We start from the raw sequence: 19,227 nt of genomic DNA on the forward strand, positions 1-19,227 counted from the left end.
TGTTTCTGTTATTCTTAGCTATTCTAAAATCTAAGCCCTTCTTTTGCCCTTTCTCCTTTCCTAGTCTAAGCACAGAATTAACAAATACTTGAGTGTAAATTCACCCACTCATTGTAAAATGATCAATGCCTTCAGTAGAATTAAGGGGTAATCTGCATGTGCGTCTGATAAGACAGGTATTGGTTGCATTAGAACTTTTTTGCTACTTACAGAAAACAGCAATGTGAAGCTTGAAATTGAAATGAAGGATGAGATTGGGAAGGCAAAATTTCCTCCCAGCACCATTTATTCAACTAACAGGTTCTGGTACAGTCTTTTCAGTGTCAGTAAGAGGGAAGTGAATCAGAGGAAGAAACTTAGGTCTCCCTCTTTCCCCAAGACCACTCCAAATGGGTAATTCCCAAGAGATTTCTTTTTTAAAGTATCATTGGGTCACTTGCTCAGACTGGATTGGGATGTGTGTTGAAGAAAGACTGTCTAAAGAAAACATCCAAGTCCTGAATTCTGTAAAACTGAGGTTGGAATAAAGCCTACTTTCACAGTATCTTCCAACATCTTCTTTCTTAAATTCCTTTTCAGACCCTCCTCTTTCAATAACTCATTGCAGGAAGAGTCTGGAGTCACCGTAAGTATCTCTGTGTTATAGGCGCCACACAACCCATGATATATTGGACAACGTTTTCTGAAAGGACAGTGCCTCCATGAAACAGAACTGGCCAGTATTAGTTTACAGTTTCAAAGCCAAGTTACACATTCAGCCAGAACATTGAGTCCTTTGTGAACTGTTCAGAGGCATTTCTTTTCCTTTTGCATTATTAATAATAAGAATTACAAAAGAATATTCAAACCATAGTAACAATTATGAGATATAAATCCATTTCTGTTATTTGGAATGATTGCATTTTTTCCTTTTACAAACATTAATAAAACTTTGTGTTCTTTGGTAGCAGAGTCCATTGTCTGCATTTCTTTTTATTTGCACAATTCTTAAAGGGAGAGGGCTTAAAAAAAATCTTCCAATATTTTGCTTTCAAATGACCTAACAGCCAATCATGTGTGTGTAAAGTAACATGAAGTCACAGCCAGTTTATGGCAACCTGATAGAGTTTTCAAGGTAAGAGACAAACATGAAGTGGTTTACCATTGCCTGTCTCTGCATAGCAACCCTGGACTCCCATGATAGTCTTCCATTCAAGAACTAACCAGGGCCCTGCTTAGTTTCTAAGCTTTGACAAGATTGGGCTAGCCTGGGTGAGCCACAATCAGAGAAATTTTCATTTCTCTGTGATGTAAACAAATATTTCTGGCATAAGTCAGAAACAACAATACAGAATCATTCCCCAGGATTTCATTCATTGCTAGTAAAACTGCTCTGTATCTGAGCTCTTCCACTGCAGGACAGGTTGGAGCTGTAGTCTGTGTTTGGATCTCAGACCAAAAATGCCTGTCTGAGGACCAAAATAGACTCGATAAAGATCATAGATTGTATGTGCTGCCGCACTTTAATCAGAGCTGAATGGGAAGAGAAGAGGGGATTTAACCCTTTAAGTGCTAATCAAAAATTGGCATCCCATGCTCTTTTTTTATTTTTTTAAACAGTAATAACCAGGGGTGTGCAAAAAAAAAATTGGGTTTCCCAAAGCAGAAAAAAGAGTTGGAAATAAGGAATTCCTGAAGCAGCAAGCTGCTTCGGGAATTCCTTGTTTGACCCGCTTCGGTGTGCTCTGTAAAGATTCGGAGCACACCGACAAACTACACCCTCCCTCACCACTTATTTCACCCAATGGGAGGGGGAGGAGAGAACACCCTCCTTCCCCTCCCATCGGGTGAAAAAAGTGGCGGGGGCGGTTCAAACCCCACCAGAGTAGATCAGCTGCTTGGTGGGGTTTGCGATGGGCCCTGTAAACTCCATCTGGGTCATGGGGGATCCCCCCCCACGATCCAGGTGAAGTGTGGAATGGCGGTTTTGCCACCGCTTGCATTGCAAAAATGGTCCTTTAAACTCCATCTGGGTTGCGGGGGGAATCCCCCATGGTTGTCGGCATGGATCAGCTGCTTGGTGGGGATTTCCCCCCCAGGCAGCTTATCTGCAGTTTTAATACCCCTTTCCCTGCAGCTGCACAATGGCACAGAAAGAGACATTTAAAACCCTGTGTCCTGAAGCTTCCCAAAGCAATACGAATTGCTTCGGGAAGCTTAGATTTGGGGTTTACGAATTGGGCCCGGGATCCTGGGCCCGATTCAGAAATCCCCAAACTTTGCAAATCGGGTTCGATTCGGGTGTTCTACCCGAATCAGAAACCCGATTTGCACATCCCTAGTAATAACAAAACTAATGAGATCTGAAGGGTCCAGTCTCTCGTTTTTTGCTACCCAGCCTTGTTCTGATTCATAGTTCAAGGTACAAGTTTTAGTATTTAAAGCCCTCCACAGACTGGGACCTGCATACCTATGGGACTGCCTCTCCTACTGTGTCCCCCACAGGGTCTTGTGCTCAACAGATAAGCATCTTTTGGTGGTCCCTGGCCTGAGGGACATTCAACTAGGGCCAGGGCCCTGGCCTAGTGGAATGCTCTCACAATGGAGATCTGGGCCCTGCGGGACCTTTTACAGTTTCGCAGGGCCTGTAAGATGATGTTCTGCTGGGCGTTTGACTAGGGGCCAGTATTTTGTCCCCTCTTCTGACTGCCATACCCTCCTTTTGCAGCTGCCCTGGAGTTACATCATGGCAGTGCCCGTGTGGTTTCTGGTGACTCTGCAGTAGCCTGATTTGTTTGGTGGCACCTGGATTTTTATGCTAATTGGATTAATGTAGATTAATACTGGATTTTATGCTATTTGCAATAATGTTTTATTGTACTTTAACAGTATATTTTGTTGGAAGCTACCCTGAGCCCTCTTGTGGGAATGGCGGGGTATAAGTCGAATAAAATAAATGAATAGCTGTATTCACACTTCAATTACTTTCTACAACTAGAGATCTGTGACCATTTTCACATCTGTTTTGGCCTTCAGTTGAGAACAACTTCTATTGAAACCTGAAAAGAAATTATCACAGTGCAGTCTTTGATTTGGTATTTCATATAACACCTCTAGATAAAGTTGCCTCTTTTCAAAAGTTCTCTAGCACAGTTTGACAGATGCTTAGTAAAAGGGGATGGCACAATGATTGGAAGTGCAGTCCTAAGCAGAGATATGCCCTTCTAAGCCCAGTGGCTTCAATTGACTTAGAAGGGGATAACTTTGCTTAAGATTGCACTGTGGTTGATTTCGTCAAACTGAAACTTGCCTTGTATATTAGATTCTTCCCAGAATGATACTTAGATGCTAATTCTGGGGGGACAGGATTTGCTAGAGTAGTTGTTGTATAGAGCCTCAGGGGCAGGGCTTGGCAGTGTGCAGCGGCTCTTAAATCCAGAACTAGGGTGTGCTTTCTTATCAAAGTTGTTGAAGTCCGGTTACCTGAGCCAGATCAAAGAGAAGTCTTTAGGTTGTGTAGCAGCCTAAAGAGCAGTAGGCAGAAAGTTGACCAGCATGAGCAGGTGGCCAGGCTTTGTTCAGGCCTAACCAATCTAGTCTAGTCATTAGAATGTTGGTCTATGATACCCAGGTTCGAATCCATACTCTGCCTTGGAAGCTTGCTGGGTGGCCTTGGACTAGTCACGTACCCTGAGTCTAAACTTTCTTGCAGGGTATTTGTGAGAATAAAATGGAAAAAGGGAGAACACTGTATGCCACTTTGGATCCTCACTGGGGATGAATGTGGAATATAAATGCATACCCACTGGGGATAGTGTTTCTTATTCCTGTTCTATTTTATGCCTTAAGGTGGCCCTGAGGCTCGAGTAAGGCTCGAGTATGGTAATGCACTAATTTAGACCCCGTGCTCTCCCTGGTTTTTAAGCTATAAAGGAGCACATTCCTCTGACTACCCCAATTGGGATTCATTCTGTCTCGACACCACAGTTTTGCTCAGTCTCCCATCAAATTGTGCAGCACTTTACGAAGCAGAACACAAAGCTCGAAGGCAGAATACTGCTCCCTGGTGCCCCAGTGGTCTGTGGGAGACTTTTAAAAAAATCTGCATTGATGCACACTTCCACAACTCTGAGAACTGGAGATCTCATGAAAAGCCCACCCACATCTGGCAACTTTTAAACAAAACAAACTCCTTCAAATTGGTCCTGCGTGTGAAAAACAATTAATAAAAAGAAGAAGAGTATCTTTTACAGCACATAAAGGACTCATTCTGGAGGGGGTACTTTTTTTGATGTTGCTCCACAGGGATGTTCTTGTCTCAGGATCCCTGAATTTCAGAGTAATGGAAAAGGGCATTTCCAAGACTTTAAAAAATACTTCCACTGATGGGATTTTGGTGAAAATCAGGGGGAGGGAGCAAAGTGCAACTGTCTTGGTCTGCTCACCGGACAGCCCATGTTCTGGTGTCTCTATAAAGTTCAGGTAGAAAGTTTTAAGAAAGACTTTTGTGTATGAACCTGGAGAGCAACTGCCATCTGATAAGACCATTCTGAGCTGGATGAATGAACCAGTGGTGTGACTCAGTATAGGGCAGCTTCTTATGTATATCATTTAGGTGTGGCAGGCAGGAATTGATGGTGAAATCCATCCTAATAGGATGTTGAGATGTCTCTTCTTATGCACATTCATTCTTTTCACACTCCATTGAAGTGGTCCAATTTTTATCTCAGCCCAGTTTCTGTTCCTGGTATGGTGGCAAGCAAGTCTCAGACCTTGATTTCCCCTCCACGACCCACCCACCTTTCTGTTCTTTCTGTGACCCAGGTTGTCCTCGGGCAAGGTGAGCCCTGAGAGCATCCGCACGCTTCGGCCCCCCTCAGAGTCCTCTGACGATCAAGGCCCTCCAGGCAAGCGTATGCTGAGCCCCAGCAAGGAGAAGGAGCTGTCTCTTTACAAGAAGACCAAGCGCGCCATCAGCAGTAAGAAGTACAGTGTTTCCAAGGCTGAGGCAGAAGCGGAGGCAACTACCCCTATCGAACTCATCAGCCGTGGGCCTGATGGCCGTTTCGTCATGGATCCTTCAGAAATGGAGCCCTCGCTCAAGACCCGCCGGATAGAGGGCTTTCCCTTTGTTGAGGAGACAGACATGTACCCAGAGTTCCGCCAGTCGGATGAAGAAAATGATGACCCAGTGATGCCCTCCTCTGTGACAGCTCTCAAGTCCCAACTGACACCTCTCTCCTCCAGCCAGGAATCTTACCTTCAGCCACCAGCATACAGTCCTAGATTCCATCGGGGTTTAGAGGGGACAGGTACACTGGAGAGCCGCCTCCAAGCCACTGGTCAGGCTAGGCCTCCAGCTCCCAGGCCGTTCCACCATGGCCCGTATTATGGTTACCTCAGCAGCAGCAGCCCAGGAGAGATGGATCCTCCGCCTTTCTACATGCCAGAGGTCAGCCCCCTCAGTTCTGTCATGTCCTCCCCTCCTCTGCACCCTGAAGGGCCCTTTGGACATCCCACTATCCCGGAGGAGAATGGAGAGAATGCTTCCAACAGCACGCTGCCCCTGACTCAGACTCCAACAGGGGGACGGTCCCCTGAACCATGGGGCAGGTCTGAGTTCCCGTTCAGCGGTCTAGAGTCTTCGCCCATCATGTTTCCTCATCAACTTCACCAGTGCGAAGTGGTTGAGAGCGTGCAGCCAAAGGCCAGTCTTCCTAGGGGACCACCACCTTCCTCCCTCCAGGTCCCTGCATCCTACCCTGGCATTCTGGCCCTGGAGGCACCAAAGAGTTGGACTGGCAAGTCACCAAGCAGGAGCCAACCCTCTGTGCCCACCGCCACCAAATGGCAGGACAAACCTATGCAACCAATGGCGAGCCAAGGGCAGCTAAGACATACCAGTCAAGGCATGGGCATACCTGTGTTGCCTTACCACGGGCCGTCCGAGCCAGTCAGCCACAGCGGCACAAGCACATTCGGCCTGGACACCAGGTGGTATGACCCCCAACCTAGACCTCGGCCCAGCCCTCGGCAAGTCAGGAGGGCCGAGCCCAGTTTACATCAGGTGGTGCTACAACCTTCAAGGCTTTCCCCCTTGACTCAAAGCCCCCTCAGCTCCCGCAACAGCTCCCCGGAGCTGACAGCCCGTGCCAGGCCGCGACCAGGCCTCATCCAGCAGGCGGAAATGTCCGAAATCACCCTGCAGCCTCCAGCAGCGGTCAGCTTCTCTCGCAGGTCCACTCCTTCAACAGGATCTCCTGCCCAGAGCAGCCGAGGAGGGAGCCCCAGCTTCCGCCCTGCCATGGCTTTCACTTCTTTGGCCACCGGTTATCCTACCCCTCAATGTCCCTCCCTGCCTGTAGAGCCAATGGATGTCTTTGGACCCATTCCCTCACCAAGGAGGGCCGGGGAGGAGATTCTTAGGCCAGAGCCAACACCGACAACCAGTTCAGGGTAAGTGTGTGGCAATCTCCTGCTCCCATGAACCTAGTCCTCCTTTCCCTTGCCACTTCCCACTTCACCTGCCCTCTGCCCTTCCCATAAGCTCTTCCCCTGCCATCATCAACTGTTTCATAGAGTTTTCTTAGGCATGCTGCAGCATCCTTTTTGGAGATGAGCTCCAGCCGGCATTCCTTCCCATTTAAGGTGCACTCTTGGGCCAGATCCCGTTGACTCCCTCTCCCAGGTCTGTTACTGCTCACCTCAGTAGGTTAGATTAACTGAGTGCCTTATTTTTGGCTTGTTTGTGATTGCATGTCATTCTTTAGCTCAAGAGTCCACTTCTGCCCTCACAAGAAATAAAAATGCAGGCTTACTCTGGTTTGGGAGTTGTGTGCAGGGATGAACGAAGAGGTCCGATTGTCTAAAGTTACAAATTTGGGTCTCTTTTTTTCCCCTTGTTGGGTAAGTGACCCAAGAAATTACCAGTATTTTCCTCTTCTAGTTCCTGGCTGCTTGCTTTCCTGGGACAGTAAGGCCTTTGGTCTCCTCTTTGCCTTCTTCACATCCCTTCCCCCCCGAGAGGGTTTGTCATCCATCATGAACGAAACATGGCCACACAAGCTGCTTTTTACCACACCATCTCCAAAAGGGTTGCTGCAGCCCCCAAGACTTGGGCCAGGAGAGAGAACGAGACATTAGCCACACGAACAGCTTGTCAGGAGAGGAAAAAAAATCCACCCCAAACACACAGAAGTCAATTCAGGAGGCTGTCAGCATGCTCGGATCCTGTCCCTTCAAGAGATTGCAGCTGCTCTTATCTCCAGCAGCTTGTTTTCCAGGTACCAGGGTTGCACCAGGCAAAGCGTCTCTTTCTTACTGTCTCTTCCTTCTCTCCCTATCCCTCCCCGCCTCTGTCTTTCTCAGAACCTGTAGGCCATGCTCTCCATTCATCTTTTTGTCTTTGTTGGAGCAAATTTTTGTTTTCCATGTAGTGGTGCTTGTACCTCTCCCTCTATGATCCCTGGCCTCGTGGGAAACAGTGGTTAATTGCTTGATGCAGGCAGGTGAAGGTAAACTCAGTTGGAGGGGAAGGAAAGGGAACCTTGAGTGGGTGAGAAAGGAGGATGGGGTGTTAGCATGTATGGCTGGTCTCGTGGGTGAGCAAGTGCTGGTGGCTTGGGTCACTGTAGGAGAAACTGTGTCATGGGAACACAGTGTGGGGGGTTGGCTTCTCATCCTGCAGTGCCCTCCTAGGATTCGTCCAACACTCACTGATACCGGGAAGAGCTTAAGCCATTTAGAAGCCCGTTCAGCATGATTATTGGGTGATGATTTCAAGAGATTGGACAAGAGAGGAATCTGTTCTAGAGGATTATAACAGCAACAACACCCAAACAACCTCTAAAAATGCATCGTTTAAAATGCATGGAACCTCTGTGTGTGTGGAGAGAGAGAGAGAGAGAGAGAGAGAGAGAGAGATCTCCAACCAAATGGATCCTTGACACATTCACCAAGCTGATATATAGCAATAGTTTCAGGGCGCTCTACAGGGCACGTCTATGCTACAGACCTGTAATAGCTTCTGTGCAACTATGACGGTCATGTCTCCCCCCCACCCCCCAGCAATGGGATCTATAATTTGATGAGATGCTGAATATTGTCTGTTAAAGACTCCTAAACAATCCCTCACAGCAAAGTAGCGCTGCCTGGGGGAAAACCCAAAAGAACAATAAATCAATCTATAATTTGCTGCTCGTTAACGGTACCCGGAAATCTACCCTCTCCTCAATATAGACCACCTCATCCAGCATAATGGTATGGTCAGCCCTGGCACCCCAGTCAGAACTATAGTTCCCAAGGTACCCCAAGAAATGGAAATGACTGCGAAAGCAGCAAAGTCTTGAGTTTTGCCCTTTGTGTTAGGTGCCCTGTTGTCTGCACTGCGAAGCCACTTCCATTCGCTTTCTTTGTCCTTTCTTTGTTTCTCCCTGGCATTTCTTTTTCTTCAGCATTGTTTGTTTGTTTGTTTTTGTGTTTGAGTTTCTTGCCCCCTTCCCTCACTCTTCCTTTCTGGAGTTTTTTTCCTCCCTCTCTCTTCTTCTTTTTTCCCCCCTTTTGACGTGCTGATGTCTTGTGGAGCTTGGCTCCTTGCGGGTGTTTATAACTGCTTTGTTTTTGATTAATCTCAGCTATCTGGGCAGTGTTGTCGAGACAAGCTACTCCTCAGCTCAATAGGTAAGGGTGATCAATATCTGGAAGGATGGTGCCGGGACTGTGGGGCGCGGTTGGGGAAAGGGGCATGGGAGGGAATACCAAAGGGGCTTTTTCAATAACACACACACACATATATATTTTTTTTTCCTTTAAAGGGGAATAAGTTATTGCCAAATCCAAGACAAACCTTTGCACACTCAGTCATTGTGGCTTTTGGGTTTCTCCATTCTGCAGTAACTCAGATCTCTGGCTTGGGATGTTTGCCTGTATAGAAGGATATGGTGCTGCTGTAACTTGGGCTAAGGTAGGAATAGTCAGTGTGGGGAATGATACGGTTAGTCAGACCTGGTTTATGAGTTTCAATTCCAACTTTGTAGGAAGGTCCTTGACAAGTTCCTTTCTTCCTTTGCGTAGAGCAGGGGCAGACAACTGGTGCATCAAGGGTCTTCTGTCTGGCTTCTGGTGACTCTTTGATCTGAAGGCCGCACTCTTTGCACCCTGCCTGCTTTTTCCCATGTGATGTGAGATGCAAGCAAAGGTCTCTTGCACACTCACGTGCACCATGGTATGATCATCTTCAAGGGCTTTCACAGAGTTCCCTTATCTGCACATCAACATCTGGATCCTGCACATGGGCTAAGTACAGCCAAATAGGTGTGAACAATTGTGATGAATAAGGGAACATTTCTGTAAAATGTCAATATTCACATGGGGAGGGAGGGATTAATGAAGCCTTTGCTAGCATCTCAGCTCATGCCTGAGTGACCCTGTAGGTGGAGAATGCCAGGTTTTAAAACCATTCCCCGATTGTACCACTTCAGACCACAAGTGGGTGATTATGTGACTGAATTCTTCTGAAATGGTACAACAGGAACAGTTTTACTGAGCAATCTGCTGCTTGTTTGAACTGGGCTTTAGAGAAAACTGCCATAGATTACAGCAAAGGCTGCTCTTGGCTATCAGAACTTGATGAACTCGTTAAAATACACCAGGGTGTAGAGGTGAGGGCATGAGGTTACGGATTAGAAAGCAGTGGAAAAGCTGGTCGTCTTCAAGAAGGCGGAAGTGGTGAAAACATAGCTTTCCAATAGGGTGGTGGTCCCTGCCCCCATCGTCATTGCAGCTGCTTTGCCCTACCCTTCCACCCTCCTCTCTGCTAATGCTCCTTCCCTCTTTGAGCCCCAAGACAGCATGGCAAGTCAGGAAGCCCAATTGGGCTTCCTGCACTTCAGTGAGAGTTCTGGAAACTTCTGGGCATGTGCGGCTTGCTGCCTGCCTTTAAACATGTCTAGGGAATGAAGAGGGAAGGAGCGTTGACTATTCTATCATTGAGGTGAGAACAGTGGCATGAGGTGGTGAGAAGTGGCAGTGACAAGGGGGAGGGCCTTGTGTTGTTGTTAATGTTTTTTGTAGTCCACCTTTCTCGCTGAGGCACAAGGCCGTTTACACAGTGTAAGACAAATATGATCAACTGCTCAGGATATCCAATGGACAGTGGAATAGAATTTGGATATCAGAAATCTGACAACAGGCAGAACTCTGAAAACAGAGCTAAAAACCAAGCATATGCATATTTATACATGACATATAAAGCGATTAGAAATTACATAGTAGGAGCATACTTACAGCAACAGACAGTACTCACAGCTACAGTGTAGACTACACAGACCCTATATCTTTACCGGAGCATCTTTCTGAACCAATTTCCTTACAGTACAGCCTTCTTTCTTATGTAAAAAAGCCCTCCTAAGTTTGTGGAAAGCCAGGAGAGTGGGGGCCCTCGTAACTTCTTCAGGCAGACCGTTCCATAAGATGGGGGCCACAACAGAAAATGCAGTTGTATGAGCAATTGTCAATTTTGCCCATTTGCAGAGTGGTGTCTGCAGAAGAACCTGCTCAGATGAGCAAATCTGTCTTGGTGGAACATAGGGAGAGAGGCGGTCCTGAAAAAGGAGGGACTAAGGCCATGAAGGGCTTTGTACAAGATAGTGAACACCTTGAATTAGGCCCGGTAACTGATGGGAAGACTGCAGAATGGGAGTGATACGCGTGCACCCTAACTACAGATAATAAATGAGCTGTCGTTGTAAATGGTCCTCTTTGTAGAGCCACCATTGGTCAAGAAGAGGCACCTAGAAATGTGTAATAGCATGGCAGGATATTTTGCCAGCTCTGTTCCTTTTGAAGCCTTTCCTTTCCAGCCCATTCAGTTTTGCTGTTTCAGTCGTTTTGGCAGAAGCATTTGAGAGAACTCTCTTCCTTGGTGCTTTTCCAAATCTTGGATTTGGGGGTTGTAGTGTACATGCATGTATAAAGACTTAAACAGCAAATAATCGCTTAAGATGAAGACCATTTTATACTCATACAACGTTGTTGTCAGCCACGGTGGTAACATTATTTTATCAATTGTTGCAATCAGGCTGTTGAGGTCTAGGCTGCCCTTCACTAAGTCATTTAATTTAGAGAAGGTCTATGACTGAAGGAACATCATTCCAACATAAGTGAATTGTGAATCGCAGCTCTGCAAATCTGTTAAATTGGCGTTTGTGGAGGGCCAGGAGATGTAGATGGGCAAGTGCTGTTTTTCGGCAGCCAATAACATTTATTTGATTTTGAAACCTGGAAATGTTAGGAGATCCTTGCTGGATCAGACCAAAAATTTATCCATTCAAACATCCTGTTTCAAAAAGTGGCCACCCAGATGCCCCTAAAACACCTGCAAGGACAGCACAGAGGCCGAAGCCTCCCCATCTTCTGGTCTCCCCAGCAACTAGTTTACAGAGGTGCATTGCCTCTGAGCATGTAGAGTGCATTTAGCCATTGATAGACCAGTATAACAAGAATTGGTCAAGTTTCCTTTTAAAAACATTTAAATTAACAGCTTACATCTTGTGGTAGTGAGTTCCATAAGTTAAGTGTCATGTGTAGAAGTACTTTCCTTTGTCACGGTCTGAATCAATTGCTCATTGACTTCCTTGCGAGTTTTTGAGTTCCAGTATTATGGTAGACTTTTTAAAAAGCTCTGTCATGTCTCTGGCCTCAGCTGTATTTTTTCTCTAAATCTCTAACCTTTTCTTGAAGGGAAGGTCTCCTTAACTAATTTTGGTTGCCCTTTTCTGAACCTTTGACAACCTATGGTACAGTTCTGCATGACTTATAACACACCAAGCTAATCCCAGGCCACTAGCTTTGTATAGCAGCCAGTCTGGTGCTTTACAGCCTTTCCTGTTCTGGGAGTCTCATCCTGATAACTAAAATGGAATTTTTTTACTAAGCCCTTGGTGGGTTCATAAATGGTTGGCATTTGGCTTGAAGGGGCACCAGCTGCGCCCGCCCTGATTTATTGCATTGATTTGCTAGAAGACTCTCCTTAAACGAGAGGGGATGGGTTGTTCTGCTGTACATGAGATAATATACAGTTCATCCTGTTTTTTAAACAAGGGATCCCATAAAGAACAGAGCAAGTGATGGCTTTGTGAGTTGAACTTGTAAAGTTGTCAGTGGGTAAAGAGCTGTGATAGCTTTATGACCAGGCTGCTAAAGTACACCTCCACACACACACACATTCTTATTTTATGGACTCATAAACATAGAGATAGATGTGGTTTATGCGACTTGTGAAGTAGATCAATGTGGCCAGCACAGCACTGGGCGCACGAGTGGATTCCCTCTCCCCTCCACAAGGCAAGCAAATGCGTTGTTAGTTGTAACTGAATCTGCTCCTCTAGAACCATGAGAAGGATTTTAGCACTAGCTGTTGTGCAGGCCTGGATAAGATGCAGCCTGAGCTTAATGTGGCTGCCTAGCCACACATCATGGCTATGCAAGAGTTTGCTAATCCTCTCCCTGTTTTGGCACTTGACTGAGCTGTGATTGGCAGAAAGCTGACAGGTTGCTAGACAAGGCCGGTGAGCTCTGTTGGTTATAACTTGCACAGGCCTAGTTTATGCATTAAGATGAATAACTTTTCCTGTGCAAAAATGCTCATTGTATGTCATGTGCCGCTTCCAGGCTACCCACTCCCCTACTACAGCTATCTTTGACTGCCGCAACCCTGTATAAATTATGTGGACGAGTCAGCATAATTTCTCGTATTTTGCATTGTTCGAGTTCTGCAAGCTATGGAAAGTGGCAAGAAGCTATATAAAGCACTGACTCTCCCCACCCCGCCCCATCACTGGATATTGTATTTGGCTGCTGAGATGTTAAGAGGTATTGTCCATCCACATATTAGTATACCAACATAGCCATAAGGGCTAGAAATTTGTCTTTTTTTTTTTAAAGGAAGCTGAGATGTTCAAGAAGCTAAATTCAGTACTGAGTACTGTGTTGTGTGAACATAGGATGGAATTACCTTGGAGCTGGCCATTCCATCTCAGCATTATCTGCTCCGACTGGCAGTGGCTGTCCAACGTCACCGGTAGAGAAAAGTCTTTCTCAACACTCGCTAACTGAGATCCCTCAACTGGAAATGGTCAAGTGTTGAACCCGAGACCTTCCACGTTCTTTGCCGCTGAACCATGGTCCCGTGTGTTTTGCTTGTGTTCTGCTGTGTAGACATGCTATGTCCTTTACTTGTACTGCCTTGGTTTTGTGTATCTGTTGAACCAGGAAGAGGGCTCCATTTCCTGGCATTGATCACATAACTGCAGCGGGAAACCCAAAAGTCACAAGGCGTGTTGGTGAACAGCTCGCAGCGTTGCACTGCAGTACTCTGTCTTGGGTGCTGTTCCCTTAAGTGGGATAGCACCTTCTGTTCAAAGCCTTAGAGAAGTCTAGGAGGGGAGGGGGGTGTCAGGGACTCCTATGTGCCCTGCAAACAGCTGTCACTCTGGTGTATTTCTTTGGAGTATGAGGACTTGTCTGTCTTTTTGGAAGCAAACAGTTTTCCCCTTTAAAGGCTGTCCATGTGCTGGCCCTCTGCATGCATTTCACACTCGCTCTGGCTTGGAGAAGTTGTAAGTCCTCTTGTCTGAGTGCTTTTCTCGTTTTAATTTTTTTTTTCCTTTGGAAAACAATATTCTTTTTGCTTTGTTTTTTATTTTTTCCACTTTGGGTTCCATTGTTATTCTTTCTCTTCCTATTTTCCTTCCTCCTCCTCCCACCTTCTTTTCCCTCTCTTCCCAGCCCAACTTGTTTCCCTCTTCCCCCCTTCTCCATCCCTTTCTAGTCCGCATGGTGAAAATCTGTTGTGTAGACAAGTTGTGCTGTCCCTGCAAACCTCTAGAAAGGATGCCTTTCTCTGGTGTGTGCCCTGCTCTTTATCAGCTTCCCTCTTATGTCATCGCACTGCTGGTGGTGCTGCTGCTGCGACAGTAGCTGTATGCTTGGGGGATGGGAAGGGAATGGGCTCCTTGCTGTTTCTGGCCATTTTTACTGTCTCGCCGTGTAAAGTTGCTATATGACAACACCATGCCAGTACAGAAGCTGTCAGTCCTTTGTAAAGAAAGAGGGGGGGAGGGAGGGGTTCTTTGCTTTAAAAACCCTGCAAATCTGAGAGGCTGGAATCCAATGTGTTGGGAGAACCTTCCATGCCCACTGCATCCTTCTTTCCAGAAACTTCTTGCGATGCACTATCCCATCATCGGGCAAAGACTCTGCAATTCTCCCTTGCCTTTCTTCCTCTGTTGTTCCAACCTGCAGCCTAAAAAGAAGACACAAAGAAGTAATTCTCATGGTAAGCTGCCACAGCAAGCTTGCAGAGCTCCACGATCCAGTGCTGAGGTTCTCCTTTGCTGTTGGTGTTCAAGGGCATTGTTCCACCATTCCAGGAAAAAAAATTCCCCATACATCTCTTCTAGGTGTTTCTTCTTTTTCTTCTTGGGGATGACCACTCTAGGAGGAGCCTTGAGAGTTGTGAGTTGCCATACTAGTCTTCTCTTACCGTAGCCTAGTTATCACCTACATAGGACAGTAACAGACTTCATGGCTCAGGAATCACTTACCTGTTGGAGTGCTACCAAGCTGAATTCATTTTGATGTATGATTTATGGAACATTAGCAGAGGTTGGCATAAGGTGCAATTGAACCTCCCGCCCTCCCCAAGGATAAATTAACAGAGAGTAATATGATTTAATAGCAAAAAGAGTTTAAAGTTCATATGAATGATCTTCTGTTTCTCAAGAAGCTAAGAATGAACAGAAATACAGTGATATCTTCTTTCTATACTTTATGGATTTTCCTTCAAATTGCATACAAATGGCTGCTGTCAGACCAATAATGCTGGAAGAAATGATCATTCGTGTAACTCATTTAATGTATTGTAGGCCCCCATTAGAAAGCTGTATTCATTAACACCTACATACTAATTGACTATTGGGAATTTCCATAGCAAAGAGAGACATCTGAGATATTTCAAACATCCAGAATATTTATTTTATTTATTTATGTCATTTATAGTCGGCCTTTCTCACTGAGACTCAAGACGGATTACACAGTGCAAGCTTAGTACAATCAGTACAGAGTACATTTCCATACAGTATATCAAGTACATTCCCATACAATGGCAAGGATATTTCCATAAACAATGCCATAGGGTAAATAGATACAAGTTTAAAAAGACATAGCATTAGCAAGAATCCAGTACAAAGTAGAAGATAATACTGAAACAGAACATAATCAATTCTAGTATTGACATTAGATAACATAAAGTGCAGGTAGTACCTAGGAGTACATATTTAAAGCAACAGGTAATATGTAAAGCAACATAGTGGTGAAGTCTATGGTCCCTAACTCATTAGCGAAGCATCTGAGACCCCATCCCTACAATACAGCCCTCCCATTCAAGTAAAAATCCTTATTGAATAATTCAATTTTGAATCGTTTGCGGAAAGCCAGGAGAGTGGGGGCTCTCCTGACCTCCTCAGGCAGGCCGTTCCACAGGGTAGGGGCCACCACAGAGAAAGCCAATATTCAGGCTGCTGTTGATTTTGCCAATGTGTAGGGTGACACCTGCAGGAGACCCTGTTCAGATGAGCAAAGCTGCTGTAGAGGAACATAGGGAGGGAGGCTGTCCCGCAGGTATGCCGGAGCAAGGCCATGAATACCTTGAACTGAGCACGGTAACTGATAGGTAGCCAATTGAGAGACTGTAGGAGTCCTGCTCCTCCTGATAACAGTCGAGCTGCAGCATTTTGTACTAATTGCAGCCTCCTAGTTAGCTTGGATGGGAGACCAATGTATAGTGCATTACAATAGGCAAGCCTTGATGTTACCATAGCATGGATCCAGATCGCCAGGTCAGCCGTGTTGAGATAAGAAGATATCTTCCAGGCAAGAGGTTGTAAAAAGCATTGTTTTGCTGTTGCCTTAACTTGTTTTTCTAGTAGTAGTGCTGGATCCAGTATAACTCCTAGGCTCTTAACCAAGTCAGCAAAGGTCAAACAAACTATCAAAAGTGGGGAGTACAATATCTTTCAAGATCTCTGCCTTCTCAACAAGCATCACTTCAGTCTTGTCTGGGTTCAATTTCAGTTTGTTGTTTTTCAGCCATTTCCACAGCTGTCAGGCAGTGATCTCAGATTTCTACTGCATCCTGTGGGGACCTAGATAGTGAGATATAGAGTTGGGTGTCATCTGCATATTGGTGAAAGCCAACTCCATAGCAGTGAATGAGTTCTCCTAAAGGCTTTACGTAGAGGTTGAATAACATGGGAGATAAGATTGTGCCTTGTGGAACCCTGCAAAATAGTTCCCATTCTGGAGATAGCTGATCTCCGATGGCAACCCTTTGAGTCTGTTCCATAAGAAATGATTTAAACCAGTCCAGGGCACATCCTCTGATGCCCACTTCTGTTCTAAATGCCTCAACAGGACGGCATGGTCTACTGTGTCAAAGGCTGCAGACAGATCCAGGAGGAGCAATGAGGCATGGCCTTTGTCTATATTCAGACAGAGACCATCTAGTAATGCTATTAGTGCTGTTTCTGTCCCATACTGTGGTCTGAATCCTGACTAGAAAGGGTCCAGAGCACTAGAGTTATCCAAGAAGGTCTGGAGTTGGTCAGCTACTGCTCTCTCAATCACTTTTCCCAGAAAGGGCAGATTAGCGACTGGGTGATAATTGGCCGCATCATTTTTGTCTAGGGATGGTTTTTTAAGTAGTGGACGGATAACGGCCTGTTTGAGCTGCCGGAGAAAGCTGCCCTGAGTGAGCAATTAATTTACAATAGACCTCAGTGGTTCACTTATGTGGTCCACTCCTTACTTGATGTTAACAGCCAGGATGGGCAAGGATCGAGTGCACAAGTAGTGGCTTTCATAGAGCCAAGCTACAAGTGATGCCTTACACAGGTTGGACACTTGTCAGCTTCCCTCAAGTTTTGATGGGAAATGTAGGCGTCCTGGTTTTACAGCTTGGCTCTCCATTACAGCTGCAAGACCAGGATGCCTACATTTCCCATCAAAACTTGAGGGAAGCTGACAAGTGTCCAACCTGTGTCAGGCGTCACTTGTAGCTTGGCTCATAGACATCAGGATCCTGTTCAGATCCGTCATTGTAATTGGTTCAAGGCAGTCCAAATGTAAGCTAGATGGTGTATTAAGCATTTCTTCCATCTCGTTTGCATTGCAGCTAGCGTCTAGATCAGAGCATATTCATGCTATTTTATCAGTGAAAAACTTAGCAAAGGCCTCGCAGCTAATTGTCTGTTCTTGGGACTGTAAAGATTCAGATTTAGGGGTTAGGAGGCGTCTGGATATCTTAAACAATTGGGATGGTCATGAACTAGCTGAGTTGTGATTCACTGAGTTTATAATACAGGTACTACTTATAGTGACTAGGTGACATTTCTTCCATCTTCATTAAATTAAGCAAATTCACACATCATCTATAGAAGCCACACAAGTTAAAATTGGAAACTCTGAGCTTCCAGTGGCATCTGGTTGACTGCTGTTATAAACTGAATGCTGGACAACATAGATTTTGATTAGAAAGGCAGATTTTGTGTTCCAAATCTTAAACTTGGTTGCGTCAGAGTAGTGGTTTGCATTTTCTTGAAACCTCATTTCAAATCCTAGCAAGTTTAGACAGCAAATCAATGCACTGTATCTTCAGCCCTAATGAACAGGCATTGTAGAATGTTGTAAAATCATTGTGACCCCCCCCCCAAAAAAACAACCCACTCAAGGGTTTATGGCTTAAAAGGAAGGAGTAAGACTAGAGGGTGAAAAGTTTTAGACATAATTTAGTTTTGATGTGATCTTAAGCAGGGAAACAACAAATATCCATGATTTTCATGAGCAGAGATCACTTAACAGTATTCCTAGTTGCAGTTATGTATGTATCTGATAGATCAACATATTTATGAACAATTGCCATGGATCTGTGAAACGAGAAACAACTTACTGCACCCTGGGCCAATTGTACAGAATTGGGAAGGATGCAAAATAACTCAGCACCATGTGCACCAGGTATTGTAATGGGGAATGGCGATAAGGAATAGTCCAGCAGTCCATTAAATGTATTTAAATGGCAAAAAGAGATGAATGAGTGTGGCAGTTTAAACAACAAGCTAGGACTCCATAAAACGGCGATCCCATTATGTTTCAGTTTAGATAGAATACCAACTAGCAAAGGAAATATCCATTTGCAATTCCTTCTGCAGGTAAGTGTCTTGCACATGGAACATCATTTGTCAGCATGGTGAAAATATTTACAGAGATATATTGAAAGGCTTTACAGTTCCCAACCATAATAAAGCTTATACTTGTTGAAATTAATAGCATTTTCTTCCAAGTTGAGAATTAAACTTTCCAAAGACTGTTGACCACTTTCTTTCATTTTTGATACTTAAGGTAAAGAGATGTATAATAATTATTATAATAATGTACAAGGTATACAGTTCAACTCAACTACCACTAAGTAGAATATTATTTCTTTGCTACAGAAGATGGTCTATGTAAAAAGTTGATGTGAATTCATAACAGTATTTTTAAAAAACAAGTACGTTACTGTTCTTCCAAGGTGATGCAGAGTACAAGCTTTTGGTGTTCTGCTACTCTTAAATTCCCTTTGATGTAAATCACTCAAATCTCAACAAAAAAAGTTGCAAACCTTCTTATGAAATTGCTTTTGATTAGTGGCTTGGCTTTTCTTGTTCTCTAGCGCCAGCAAAGGAAACTAAGCTTCTGCTACACAAATAAAGCCATTTCATAATAGTCAAGTGCAACCCTCCACATTCTCTGGGATTCAAAATGTTCTGCAAGATTGATCAGGGGGATGCAAAATTGGGTTGCATTTCTTTGTTTTTGCTCTGTTGAAGTTTAATCATAAGCTGCATAAATTAGCAAAGCCACTTTCTTCCACCTCACCATTTAATGTTTGATTTCAATAAACGTGAAACAGAAGTTGCTGTGGACTTTTGTCAAATTTCTGATGCTCCAGCTGCATGCTTCTATATTTTTGCTGCAGTTGTATGTTTTCATAATGGTCCCCAATATGGTACAACACAATGGTTCTCAAACTTTAGCAACCTGAGAACTCTCATTTTGATTGTTAAAAAATTTGCACACCCCCAAGCCTTCCCTTCTTCTCTGACCATAAGCAGGCGCCAGGCAGCCCCTTTCCAATTTACATGTAGAAAGCCTCAT

General features: G+C 44.8%; 1 protein-coding gene across 1 annotated transcript in view; it reads left to right on the plus strand.

Annotated features, from left to right (window-relative positions):
- The window catches only part of IGSF9B (immunoglobulin superfamily member 9B), a 117,868-nt gene that overhangs the window by 94,146 nt on the left and 4,495 nt on the right, over window positions 1-19,227 (plus strand). The window contains exons 17-18 of the mRNA XM_054998006.1: window positions 580-625; window positions 4,804-6,435. Of these exons, the coding sequence (XP_054853981.1) occupies window positions 580-625; window positions 4,804-6,435 (1,678 nt within the window). The remainder of the gene's footprint in view (window positions 1-579; window positions 626-4,803; window positions 6,436-19,227) is intronic.

This window comes from Eublepharis macularius, chromosome 14 (assembly GCF_028583425.1).
Source record: "Eublepharis macularius isolate TG4126 chromosome 14, MPM_Emac_v1.0, whole genome shotgun sequence".
NCBI classification, from domain to species: Eukaryota; Metazoa; Chordata; class Lepidosauria; order Squamata; family Eublepharidae; genus Eublepharis; species Eublepharis macularius.